This window comes from Notolabrus celidotus, chromosome 5, assembly GCF_009762535.1.
Source record: "Notolabrus celidotus isolate fNotCel1 chromosome 5, fNotCel1.pri, whole genome shotgun sequence".
Classification (NCBI taxonomy): domain Eukaryota; kingdom Metazoa; phylum Chordata; class Actinopteri; order Labriformes; family Labridae; genus Notolabrus; species Notolabrus celidotus.
Window position 1 is genome coordinate 15,968,161 of NC_048276.1, and position 12,872 is coordinate 15,981,032.

The window sequence follows — 12,872 nt, forward strand, 5'->3', positions numbered from 1 at the left end:
TATGTATTGGATATGACAAGCTGCAGAAAAAGAAACACAACTTTTCTAACTCTAAACTATGTCATTTAACTCCCAAAGGCTTTTTTCAATTTTTCCTCCTCCCTGCTTTTTATGGAAGGCTATTTTAAACCAGGTATTAAACCAGGTACAAAAACATATCAGATTTAAATGATGTCAGACAGATATTATAGTATAATGTCAGTAATGGCTCCTTGTTCTGACCTGTGATGCTGTCCTACAGGGTATTTTGAAAATATGTGTGGGTGGATTGATGCATTATTTACAACACAGGACACACTGTTGTTTGAACATAAATAACCATCTGTTTATCTTGTACTTATATTGGGTTTCAATAGAACGGCCATACCCACAGTAGTGCTTTGTTTAAGAATGAAGTCCCTGAGATTTTGTAAATGTTCAAGCCAGAGGTTTAAACATTAGTTTGATTTTATAAAGAATAGAAAGCAAATAATATATAATACACAATGAAATAACCAAGACAGAAAACGTATATTCTTCCGAATGCGACTCTTAAACTGCTTGCAGATTGCCAGTGTGAGGCGGTATAGGTACGCCTCTGTTACACCCCAATGTGTAACATATGGAGGCGTAATGGTCAGGTGTAGTTGTTCTGCCTCTGATCCACCATCGGAGGCGGTGACAGAGTCGTAATGGGGGAAAATTATGGGTGCATCCCAAAACTCTGTGAAGCTGCGTAGCTGGTAGGGTGGAACAGCTACTTTTAAGACTTTGCAGAAATCAATAAGTACAAAAGCGTATTGACGAGGGACTTGGTTACGGTGCTGTTGCTGAACTGCAACATGTAAGCCATTTCATCAGTCAGTTGTTAATTACAGAACCTGCCAATGCTACATTAATCTGACCATATTTCTTATTTCCTGATAAATTAAAGCTTTTTTATTGATCTTTAGATTTTAGCATACATTTCTCATTAAAACACCCATATTATGTATTTTGAGCTTGTTTTTCAATACAAACACAATGTTTAATTATTTCTATTTTGTCCAACGCTTGAAGACTTTATTTCATCCTTGGTTTTAACTTTGCAATCAAGTGAAGGAGGAGTGGGAAAAGGAACAAAACTAAAAAGATACATCGCCTACTTAACAAACTATCAATATGCCACTGTAAAATTATTCATACTACTGAAATAATCAGCAGTCCTTTCTGTTTTGTAAATGAAATACCAATGTTAGAATACAATTCTGATTCTAATAGGGGAAAAGCCAGGGTCCTTTCGTAACATGTTTATAATTTCAGCAAAATGATCACACAAAATTTAAACACCCAGAACAATGAATCAGTAGTAAATGTTTCAAGCTAATGATGTAGATTTTACATCAACTCTGGTTTCTGTATTAAATTGTAGATTTGATTTAAAACGTTCCTCTATACCAGTTTTGTAAAACTGAAGATGTACCTGTCTGTTACCATCGTGACTATTCCCTCCTCTCTACAAGGAAACAATAACTACAGACATTAGCTCCACATCTGCTTCCTGTGACCCTACAGTACCCTCAGCTAATCTTCCTGGCTGTCTGCACCGTGGATCTATTATTTGTAATGGCAAAACAATCAGACTTTATGGCCCAGCACCACATCTACTGGAATGGAGGCAGCACGTAATTTAATACTCCAGGAATTGGCTCTACATTTTTGCCTCTGGCTCTCCCACTGCATGCTCAATAGGGATGTAAATGCTGCTATGATAATGGCAATAACTAGGTTCATTGGAGCTAGTGATAAACTATGAATTGAATGGATGACCCAGGGGCAGTGTACCTCGTCCCTGTGGCTCACTGATTTACTGCAAAAGAAAAAGGCCTGTTTCATGATTGTGGAAACCAGTGGCTTGTGTAAAAGAAAGAGTCAGTAGATTAAAATATTGTAGATGGGGGGGCAGTTTCACCAGCATTTATGGTCATTATGCATTTAGAGCTGTTTTCCCTCGAGTTTGAACTCAAAGATTGATATAACAAGTTTATCCAATATGGCTTCAAGGTAATGCTGCAAACCACCATAAAGTGCCATCTTTCATTGAAAAATAGCAAAATATCACTTTTATATCTGACTTGCAGCAATGTCTAATCTTTTTTTGTGCCATTTAACCTCCTCTTATTCTGCATCTGTGTATGAGAAGACGTCAGAACACAAAGATATGGAAGTGTTTATGCTTCAACCGGCAGCTCTGTCCATCAAGTGTCAGCTTTGGCTTTTTTTATAGGTTGTAGCAGATTAGACACTGAATGAAGGATGTTAAGAGGACGGCCTTTTGGTGGATTTAAAGTAATTTTAGAGTTAGATTCCTTTGACCTTTGTACTTTTCAGCACTGTTTAGACCAGGGGTTCCCAAACTTTTCAGCCGGCGACCCCCAAAATGTAGGTGCCAAAGACTTGTGACCCCCACTGTCCCTTTTGTGGTTAAATGTTGCTTTATACTTCAAAATGAGTTTACCTACATGCACAGGTAGGTCTGTTTCCTGTGATGCTGTGAATTAACCTGCTGCTACTGAGCCTTTAACTGTTAGCTAACCCTAACTTTAGGAGTCATCCTGTAACAAGAAAGGCAGAAAACTAATGAAATGTATTTGTTTGCAAGGTTTATGTCAAATGAAACTACTATTTTTGTCTATATCTTTTACAATAGTGGATACAATAAGCAAATTTAGATTACTTAAAAAAAAATTAAAATCTGGAAGACATCTTGCGACCCCCCCATTGGTGTCTTGTGACCCCCCCAGTGGGTCCCGACCCAAACTTCGGGAACCCCTGGTTTAGACCCTTTTAAGCATGATAAAAACTATTAAGAAATCAACCGTTCATTTTGTTTTCTTACTTTAAGAGAAGTATTTAAGAAATAAAAAAGACTAAAAGTGTCTCAAGAAGTTTGAGAATGGTTAGCAAGAAAGTTAAATGGCCTAGGTAAATGCAAGCTTGACTTTTGGTCCAGCCTGATAGCTTGCTTATGAGTCACATGCTATGGGTAACTGTCAGTATTTTAAGTCTTGGCGAATTATCAGAATGTATTTCATTGGATGAAAACATAAAAAAAAAAATAGACCGTTTTTTAGTCTTTGATCTCTTAATCATCCAGTAGAATATATATTGCTGTGGTAAAAGAGAGCAATGGTTGCCAGTGCGATTATATTATCTTATACTACACAATGCAGGCTAAAATAGAAATAGGTAACACCTCAGTAAATTTAAACCAACAGCTTTGTTGTGTAAAGCGTGAAAGTTAAGCCCACATCATAAAACTGCATACAGCAATCCCTAATCTCATTAACATAAGTACATTAAGGTGTTTACACTACATACCCCATGCCTGATTATTATCATAATGGCTTTTAAGCTCGCAAATCCAATTTCAATGTAGAAAGGTCTTCCAGTGTGCCCTTTTCCTCAGTGTTTTCTCCTTCTATTAGCTCCTATTTGGCTTTGCATACACTCCATTAAGCCTGAAAACATCCTGAAACTTGCAGACTTTGAGTAAAGTTGCAGCTTTTTAAAAGATTTTTGTAATTTTCTCTTTGCACGCTCACTTTGTTAATGCAACAGAAGCCACAGTGGTTCCAATTAAGTTGCTTGTTTTGTTGTTAACACATTTCAAGAAGTTTAAAAGTTTTAGTCTGGTCATTAAAGTGGTGCCTACACTAATGAGGTAGAACAGTGTTGGTTATTAGACAGGAAAAGAAGGTTGTTTAATAGTGTTCATTACAGACTTGGTTAGCTCACTCCATTATCCATGTGGACTCCATCGCATCCTATACCGCTCATTTAGAAACAGGGACAGGAAAACAATGCAAAGTGGGTCCAGAGACATTGATCTTAACCCGCTGGAATCACGACTCTTTGACAACCAAAAGAGGGGCTATTCTTCTTCCAGCTATCACATTATAGCACAGCTATGATGCTAAGCTGATCAGTGAGATTTTCATTTGTCAAAGTGTTTTCCCAAGCTCCTCATAGTGACGTTAATTGCCATAGTGCTGCAAACATGTCTGTGTACATTTGCATACTGGATGAACTAGTAAACTGCAATTAATTAGGTACTGGAGTGTTCATACACAAAGAGAAAGGATGGTAATAAAGTATTTCCAGGAGTGTGTGCGTGTTTGCATGTGTGTGTTATAGCTAATAAAGTGAAACGAGAAGGCAGACTCAGTTGAAGCATTGTGCCTGACTCTTTTGCACACATAACAGTATAAAGTATTTGTTTTTTCCCCTTTGTGTCTAAATATGTTTGGGTGGTCAGTGGTGATTTGGAGGAGGGACAACATGGTCAACAATACAACAAAACAGCAGGGCGTATACACAATGAAGTACACAGAGGATTATGTTGTGGAGCCAGTTTTACATTTGTTGCTGTTTGTTTTGGCCTGAGTTAGACTTTAGTTTGGTTTAAAACATTGACTTCTGGGAAATCATGTATCCAAAAATGAACATTTGTCATTTTAATTGTACATGAGATGTAACACAGAGGCCTCAAAGGGCTGAGAGATATTTAAAAACAGTGATAAAGAAATGTTAAGACTGAGAGTTTAATACAGTGATTCATCATCCCGACATTTAAAGTATGTCATTTTTTTGGCACTCCAATTACAGGGCTGATAATTAGCTAATTAATTAGCAGTGCTATTCTGTTACATATAGACCAGAACAGGTTATACAGATTATGCAGACTACTGCAACAATCATGCATTTAATATATGTTTAAGGCATTGCATTAGCCATACAGTTTTAGTGCATTTATCATCTAAAGTTCATTATGCTAAATTGCATTTCTGTTTAAGCTAATTATTAGGACCTTCACATGGCAGCAATGTAAAAACAGGAAAAGCCAATTAACTTGCACTCTGATATATGTAACAACTCTTTTCTTTCCTTTGCAGCTTTCGTGCTGAGCTGTTCATTCCCCAAAGAACCTGCCGGTGGAGAAGTTTCTGTGACACATCTCCACGCCGGTGGTGAAGCCTTCTTCAACTGTTTCACCGGCTACAAGCTGCAAGGCCCCAAAATGCTCACCTGCCGCAATGCAACCACACCTTACTGGAGTGGAAAGGAGCCCCGATGTGTGGGTAAGAGACTTTTTTTTTTGCCAGACATGTTTGCTTATTTGCAATGGGATCAGTAGGGAGGCTATGAGTCTACTTTGATGTCCCTCACTACAGTGGACGGCAAAATTAGCAATTAGCACTGGGTTACCATGCATATGCGTCGATAATTACGCTCAAAGGGAATTTGAATCCGTAAAAATTACTGTCAATTACTTTTACCTGAAAATGACTGATAATATGTTTGTGAATGTGTGACAAATCTTTTGACTGAAGCAGATACAGTTAGGTAAACACTACCATCACTGTATTACAGTCACCCATTAGTATTGGAACTAGTAGGGGGATAATAACGACTGCTAATTATTCAGTTGTACGGCTGAGATCCATTTCTGCCTTCTTTCCATTTCTTTTAGTATATGATAGAAGGATACGATAGCCGTGCTTTGCCTGTTAGAATGACCTACTGCACCACAGGAGACAATCATGCTTGAATATCGCTGCTTTCAGGCAGAAACCCTGTATTTCCATTTTTCAGTATTTTAATTTTTTTTTTTTTATTAATATTTTTTGTCACCCTTAATGCCTGTCAATAATAAGTAAAAAAAATTCAGCCAATGAAAAGCACTCAAAAAAGCTTGAGACAAATCCTGTTCAGTATTTTATGTTCAAAACAGGTTTTGGTTTTTTTTCCTGAAAAGCTGTAGTTTTGGAGATGTGAGCTTTTTGTCAGACAGCAGCGATATGTAAGTTACATTTTACTGCAGGGAATTTGTGGCAGGAGTATTTATTTAGTACTGGTATCCAGTAAGTAACATGTCCCTTCTTCCCTCCAGGTTAAGGGCATGTGGACATTGTGACCTCTTAAGCAAAAAGTCTACACAAAAGTACAGTTTTAGGTCTCTTTATAGCTTCAGGCTGTGATCTCAGCTACATTTTTGAGAGGTTATATTTTTTTAGATGGTTCTGAAACAGACTGGAGACTAATGCTGGTGCCTCCGCATGACCCACGTTAGAAAACGAGGTGATAAGGAAGAAGCTTGATTATGTCTTTATTTTTGACGCCTGTCACTGTCGCCTCTCAGTCAATGTCAGATGGAAAAAATTAGCAGTGAGTGATATGCTTGACAGATAAAATACAGAGATAAGATTGTTGTTGTAGAGAGATGATACAATTTATGAGTGAGTAGGACAAGATCAGCAAAGACACAACTTATCACTTTGTCCACTGAGGTTGCCTAGATGGACATAATAGAAGTTTGTCACATTAGCTTTAAGTGATCTATAATGCAGCATTGTTTGGAATCTGATAGGGGTTTTTTTTTTAGAGTAAAATTATGTGTGAGTACATTATTTTCAAATTCAAGTTCATTTTAAGAATTGCTCTCCTCTCAGCTTTCCTCTCCAAAACAGGTGATTTTGATTAACGAACGCTTTCACTTGGTTGTCCCCTTCTGAGTTGATTGGTTACACTCTGAGGCCAAATGAGTGTGTTTGCCTGTGATTAGCAGCACGGGGAGCTATTCTTTGGAGACAGGGGCAAAACAAGGCCGTTGGACCCGGCTGCCTTAATTAGAACTGGGCCGCATGACTCTCCTTCTCCTGCTGCTAAAAGGCTCATCTGCCAGCTCCAGCAGTCCTCCGTGTCTGCCTGCAGCTGCTCTGAACTGATAGTGTTACTGCCGCTGTTTTGCTGTTCCCTTTACAAGTCCATCACACACAGTCACACACTCTTAGACCCAGGTGAGCCGCTGAGTGTATTCCAGCCACAGTCCACTGGATATCGATGCAATCTCTGCTCAGACAGGGACTTCAATCCAAAGCCCCAGTATAAGAAAGTTGCTGTCATTACTTTTCTCATCTAGTCTTACCCTCCAACTCTTCTTTTTGTTGTCTTCCTCTTTTTCTCCTACTGCCTGTCTTTTTTTCCTCCTATAGCATCCTGTGGGGGAATGATAAAAAACGCCACCTATGGTCGCATCGTCTCCCCTGGTTTCCCTGGCAACTACAGCAACAATCTGACATGCCACTGGGTCCTGGAGGCCCCTGAAGGCCACCGGCTTCACGTTCACTTTGAGAAGGTGGCTCTGGCAGAAGACGATGACAGGTGGTGTATGCTTGCTGCTAAAATTAAACATGCACATTGAGAGTTAAGACGCAGGTTTGAATTTTGTCTCAAGCTAATAGATGGCTCTCAGCTTTAAAGTCATTCTCTGAATTACAGTATGCCGTGGACAGATGGTTAAGATCCTCAAAGGCTATAAATAACCTGAATCTTTAGGGAGTGGCAGATGAATTTGAAAGCACCTTTTATCATTATAATCCTTTAACAGTGTTCCATCAGGCGAGTGAAATGAAGGGACTACAGAGGGTAGTGAAAGGTAGGAGATAGCAATTGCATAACATTTTTTATTCTTCAGTAACTGCTGATCCACAGGGCTCTCGTCACACTTGGACATTCACCTCATTACTGAGTGGTGGAGAGAGTTATAATAAAGTTATTACAACCAGAACTGGAACAGTGATCAGCTCACATAAAGCTTTTATATATTATTTATACTTTTCTTAATATATAAGGCTCACAAACATACAACTTAACTCAACTTTGCTTGCACAGCACCTTGCATAGAAATGTGCAGCTCACTTGTTTCAGATGTAATGACATTATGAATATAAAAAGTACAAATATAGAAATGTGCAGGATGATGGAAATTGAAGAGATAACATTCTAGACATCATAAAATAAAATTAGCAGCAAGTCAAGTGAGACCACATAAACACCATGTATGTTAATAATAAAAATGTGATGACAACTTGGGTTAAAGTTGCAGTTTTACTGTAGGGGCCATAATGTTGAGTTTCTGTCTTATTAGTTAATCATGATTATTTCCTTTTTTATTGCTTACTTCATTTCTGGGTTCGGGTTCATGGGTGTGGTTAACCTTTTAACCCTCCTGTTATGTTAGTTTCTCAGGGACAGCAATAATGTTCCTCGGTCAACTTGACCCGGGCATATTCAATTATCTAAAAGTGTCCGAACCCCAAAACATCTCATTATCAACTCCATTACTAACCATTTAAATCAATATTTAGTGCAATGGTGTTCTTTAACTCTCAAAGATTATGGTTCAATGAAGATAACTCACTGGTTTTTTATGAAAAGTAATGTTAAAATTTTTTTTATGTACATTGAAAATCCCTGAATATAATTACAATAGTCAGGGTTCCCACGCGTCCTGGAAAACCTGGAAAACCTGGAAATCAGTTGACCAGTTTTCCAGTACTGGAAAAAACCTGGAAAATGGGAGAAAAAGTAAAATGTCCTGGAAAATCACATATAGTCCTGGAAAATGATTCCAACATGGCTGCGTTTGACCTGACCCTATTAACAAAACACATCCCCATTCATTGAAAGTTGAGTGCACGCTGTGCTGGAAAAGACAGCGACACTGCACACCTTTTTTCACATCTTTTCTCCTTCACTTCATAATCATGCATTCACAGAAAACGGGGGTATATTTGTTTATGTTTTATGGTACATTTGGCTCAATTACCGTACTCTAGCTCAGTTGTTCTCAAAGTGGGGTCCTGGGACCCCTGGGGGTCTGCGAACCATAGCGTGGGGGTCCGTGAAATAATTTGAATAAATTTCTAATAAATTATAAAATTGTGCTGTCATTACAAAACAGCATATACACCATTGTTATGATACCATTTGGTGGCTCGAAGGGATATGTGAGTCTAGTTACTTTTAATTTTCTGAAAGCGTTTAAGAGCAATTACTTGAAAAGTATAAATGCTGTCATGTTGAGGCCACAAGGAATGAAATGACCCTCTGTTTTAAAGTATACAAGTGGTATTTACTTGATTCAAATTGAAGTGTTATCAGTTTATCACTATGGTACAGGTCTGAAGTATTTACATTGATACGTTTTACAATACAAATATTTCCAAGAGCAACTAAGAGTGCAAATGGTAGTAAGCATGTGCTTTAGTGATGGGAAGTTGGGCTCTTTTCAGAGAGCCGGCTCTTTCGACTCTCAAACGGCTCTTAATGTAGGATCTGTTGTAGCTGTATGTTTTACCTTAACTTTGCAAAAAATTATTGTTTGTGTTGAAAAACCTTTACGTACAGTGTTTTTATGAGAAGCCTTATAATGCCATATTGTGTGCATTTATTCTGTTACAAAATCATGCTCACCCTGATCCTAGGGTTATGATTAGGGTTAGGGTTAGGATTGTGGTTAGGGTTAGGGTTAGGATTAGGGTTAGGGTTAGGATTAGGGTTAGGATTGTGGTTAGGATTAGGGTTAGGGTTAGGATTAGGGTTAGGGTTATGATTAGGGTTAGGATTAGGGTTAGGGTTAGGGTTATGATTAGGGTTATGATTAGGGTTAGGGTTAGGGTTAGGATTAAGGTTATGATTAGGGTTATGATTAGGGTTAGGGTTAGGGTTAGGATTAGGGTTAGGGTAAGGTTTAGGATTAGGGTTAGGGTTAGGGTTAGGATTAGGGTTAGGGTTAGGGTTAGGATTAGGGTTAGGGTTAGGGTTAGGATTAGGGTTAGGGTTGGGGTTTTAATTAGGGTTAGGATTAGGGTTAGGGTTAGGGCTAGGATTAGGGTTAGGATAAGGGTTAGGGTTAGGGTTAGGATTAGGGTTAGGGTTAGGATTGTGGTTAGGGTTAGGGTTAGGATTAGGGTTAGGATTAGGGTTATGATTAGGGTTAGGGTTAGGGTTTGGAGTAGGGTTAGGGTTAGGGTTAGGGTTAGGATTAGGGTTATGATTAGGGTTAGGATTAGGGTTATGATTAGGGTTAGGGTTAGGATTAGGGTTAGGGTTAGGGTTAGGATTCGGGTTATGATTAGGGTTAGGGTTAGGGTTAGGATTAGGATTGTGATTAGGGTTAGGGTTAGGGTTAGGATTAGGGTTATGATTATGATTAGGGTTAGGGTTAGGATTAGGGTTAGGGTTAGGATTAGGGTTAGGGTTATGATTAGGGTTAGGGTTAGGATTAGGGTTAGGGTTAGGGTTAGGATTAGGGTTAGGGTTATGATTAGGGTTAGGGTTAGGATTAGGATTAGGGTTAGGGTTTTGATTAGGGTTAGGGTTAGGATTAGGGTTAGGGTTAGGGCTAGGATTAGGGTTAGGATTAGGGTTAGGGTTAGGGTTAGGATTAGGGTTAGGGTTAGGGTTAGGATTAGGGTTAGGGTTAGGATTGTGGTTAGGGTTAGGGTTAGGATTAGGGTTAGGGTTATGATTAGGGTTATTATTAGGGTTATGATTAGGGTTAGGGTTAGGGTTAGGATTAGGGTTAGGGTAAGGGTTAGGATTAGGGTTAGGGTTAGGATTAGAGTTAGGGTTAGGGTTAGGATTAGGGTTAGGGTTAGGGTTAGGATTAGGGTTAGGGTTAGGGTTATGATTAGGGTTAGGATTAGGGTTAGGGTTAGGGCTAGGATTAGGGTTAGGATTAGGGTTATGATTAGGGTTAGGGTTAGGGTTTGGATTAGGGTTAGGGTTAGGGTTAGGATTAGGGTTATGATTAGGGTTAGGATTAGGGTTATGATTAGGGTTAGGGTTAGGGTTAGGATTAGGGTTAGGGTTAGGGTTAGGATTCGGGTTAGGGTTAGGGTTAGGATTGTGATTAGGGTTAGGGTTAGGATTAGGGTTATGATTATGATTAGGGTTAGGGTTAGGATTAGGGTTAGGATTAGGGTTAGGGTTAGGATTAGGGTTAGGGTTATGATTAGGGTTAGGGTTAGGATTAGGATTAGGGTTAGGGTTTTGATTAGGGTTAGGGTTAGGATTAGGGTTAGGGTTAGGGCTAGGATTAGGGTTAGGATTAGGGTTAGGGTTAGGGTTAGGATTAGGGTTAGGGTTAGGGTTAGGATTAGGGTTAGGGTTAGGATTGTGGTTAGGGTTAGGGTTAGGATTAGGGTTAGGGTTATGATTAGGGTTAGGATTAGGGTTAAGGGTTAGGGTTATGATTAGGGTTATGATTAGGGTTAGGGTTAGGGTTAGGATTAAGGTTATTATTAGGGTTATGATTAGGGTTAGGGTTAGGGTTAGGATTAGGGTTAGGGTAAGGGTTAGGATTAGGGTTAGGGTTAGGATTAGAGTTAGGGTTAGGGTTAGGATTAGGGTTAGGGTTAGGATTAGGGTTAGGGTTAGGGTTATGATTAGGGTTAGGATTAGGGTTAGGGTTAGGGCTAGGATTAGAGTTAGGATTAGGGTTAGGGTTAGGGTTAGGATTAGGGTTAGGGTTAGGATTGTGGTTAGGGTTAGGGTTATGATTAGGGTTAGGGTTAGGGTTATGATTAGGGTTAGGGTTAGGGTTTGGATTAGGGTTAGGGTTAGGGTTAGGGTTAGGATTAGGGTTATGATTAGGGTTAGGATTAGGGTTATGATTAGGGTTAGGGTTAGGATTAGGGTTAGGATTCGGGTTAGGGTTAGGGTTAGGGTTAGGATTGTGATTAGGGTTAGGGTTAGGGTTAGGATTAGGGTTAGGGTTATGATTAGGGTTAGGGTTAGGATTAGGGTTAGGGTTTTGATTAGGGTTAGGGTTAGGATTAGGGTTAGGGTTAGGATTGTGATTAGGGTTAGGGTTAGGGTTTTGATTAGGGTTAGGGTTAGGGTTAGGATTAGGGTTAGGATTAGGGTTAGGGTTAGGATTAGGGTTAGGGTTAGGGTTAGGATAAGGGTTAGGATTGTGATTAGGGTTAGGGTTTTGATTAGGGTTAGGATTAGGGTTAGGGTTAGGATTAGGGTTAGGATTAGGATTAGGGTTAGAGTTAGGGTTAGGATTAGGGTTGGGATTAGGGTTAGGATTAGGGTTAAGGTTAGGGTTAGGGTTAGGATTAGGGTTAGGGTTAGGATTAGGGTTAGGGTTAGGGTTAGGGTTAGGGTTGGGATTAGGGTTAGGGTTAGGGTTAGGGTTAGGATTAGGGTTAGGGTTAGGGTTAGGATTGTGATTAGGGTTAGGGTTTTGATTAGGGTTAGGATTAAGGTTAGGGTTAGGATTAGGGTTAGGATTAGGATTAGGGTTAAGGTTAGGGTTAGGATTAGGGTTAAGGTTAGGATTAGGGTTAGGATTAGGGTTAAGGTTAGGGTTAGGGTTAGGATTAGGGTTAGGGTTAGGGTTAGGATTAGGGTTAGGGTTAGGGTTAGGGTTGGGATTAGGGTTAGGGTTAGGGTTAGGGTTAGGATTAGGGTTAGGGTTAGGGTTAGGATTAGGGTTAGGATTAGGGTTAGGATTAGGGTTAGGGTCAGGGTTAGGATTAGGGTTAGGATTAGGGTTAGGGTTAGGGTTAGGATTAGGGTTAGGGTTGGGATTAGGGTTAGGGTTAGGGTTAGGATTAGGGTTAGGGTTAGGATTAGGGTTAGGGTTAGGATTAGGGTTAGGGTTAGGGTTAGGATTTGGGGTTAGGGTTAGGGTTAGGATTAGGGTTAGGTTTAGAACCAGATCTAAACTTAAGCATACAGAACTAGAACCAAACTCATGCAAACAGAACCAGAACCAAACCAGAACCAAACCAGTACCAAACCAGAACTGAACCAGAATCGACCCAGAACCGAAACCAGACCCAAACCAGAACCGAACCAGAACCGAACCAGAAACGTACCAGAACTGACTGAACCAGAACCGAACAGAACCATACCAGAACCGAACCAGAGTTGAACCAGAACCGAACCAGACCCGAACCGGAACCGAACCAGAACCGAACAGAACCGAACCAGAACTGAACTGGAACCGAACCAGAACCGAATCAGAACCGAACCAGAACCGAAACAGAACCGAA

At 39.7% G+C, this 12,872-nt stretch overlaps 1 protein-coding gene and 1 long non-coding RNA gene across 4 annotated transcripts in view; one reads left to right on the plus strand and one right to left on the minus strand.

Annotated features, from left to right (window-relative positions):
- LOC117813365 (seizure protein 6 homolog) overlaps nt 1-12,872 on the plus strand; it is a 140,398-nt gene that overhangs the window by 96,116 nt on the left and 31,410 nt on the right. For both annotated transcript variants that reach the window (XM_034684543.1, XM_034684542.1), the window contains exons 5-6: nt 4,914-5,099; nt 7,014-7,182. In XM_034684543.1, the coding sequence (XP_034540434.1) occupies nt 4,914-5,099; nt 7,014-7,182 (355 nt within the window). The remainder of the gene's footprint in view (nt 1-4,913; nt 5,100-7,013; nt 7,183-12,872) is intronic.
- LOC117813367 overlaps nt 1-12,872 on the minus strand; it is a 115,676-nt gene that overhangs the window by 70,024 nt on the left and 32,780 nt on the right. The window lies entirely within an intron of this gene.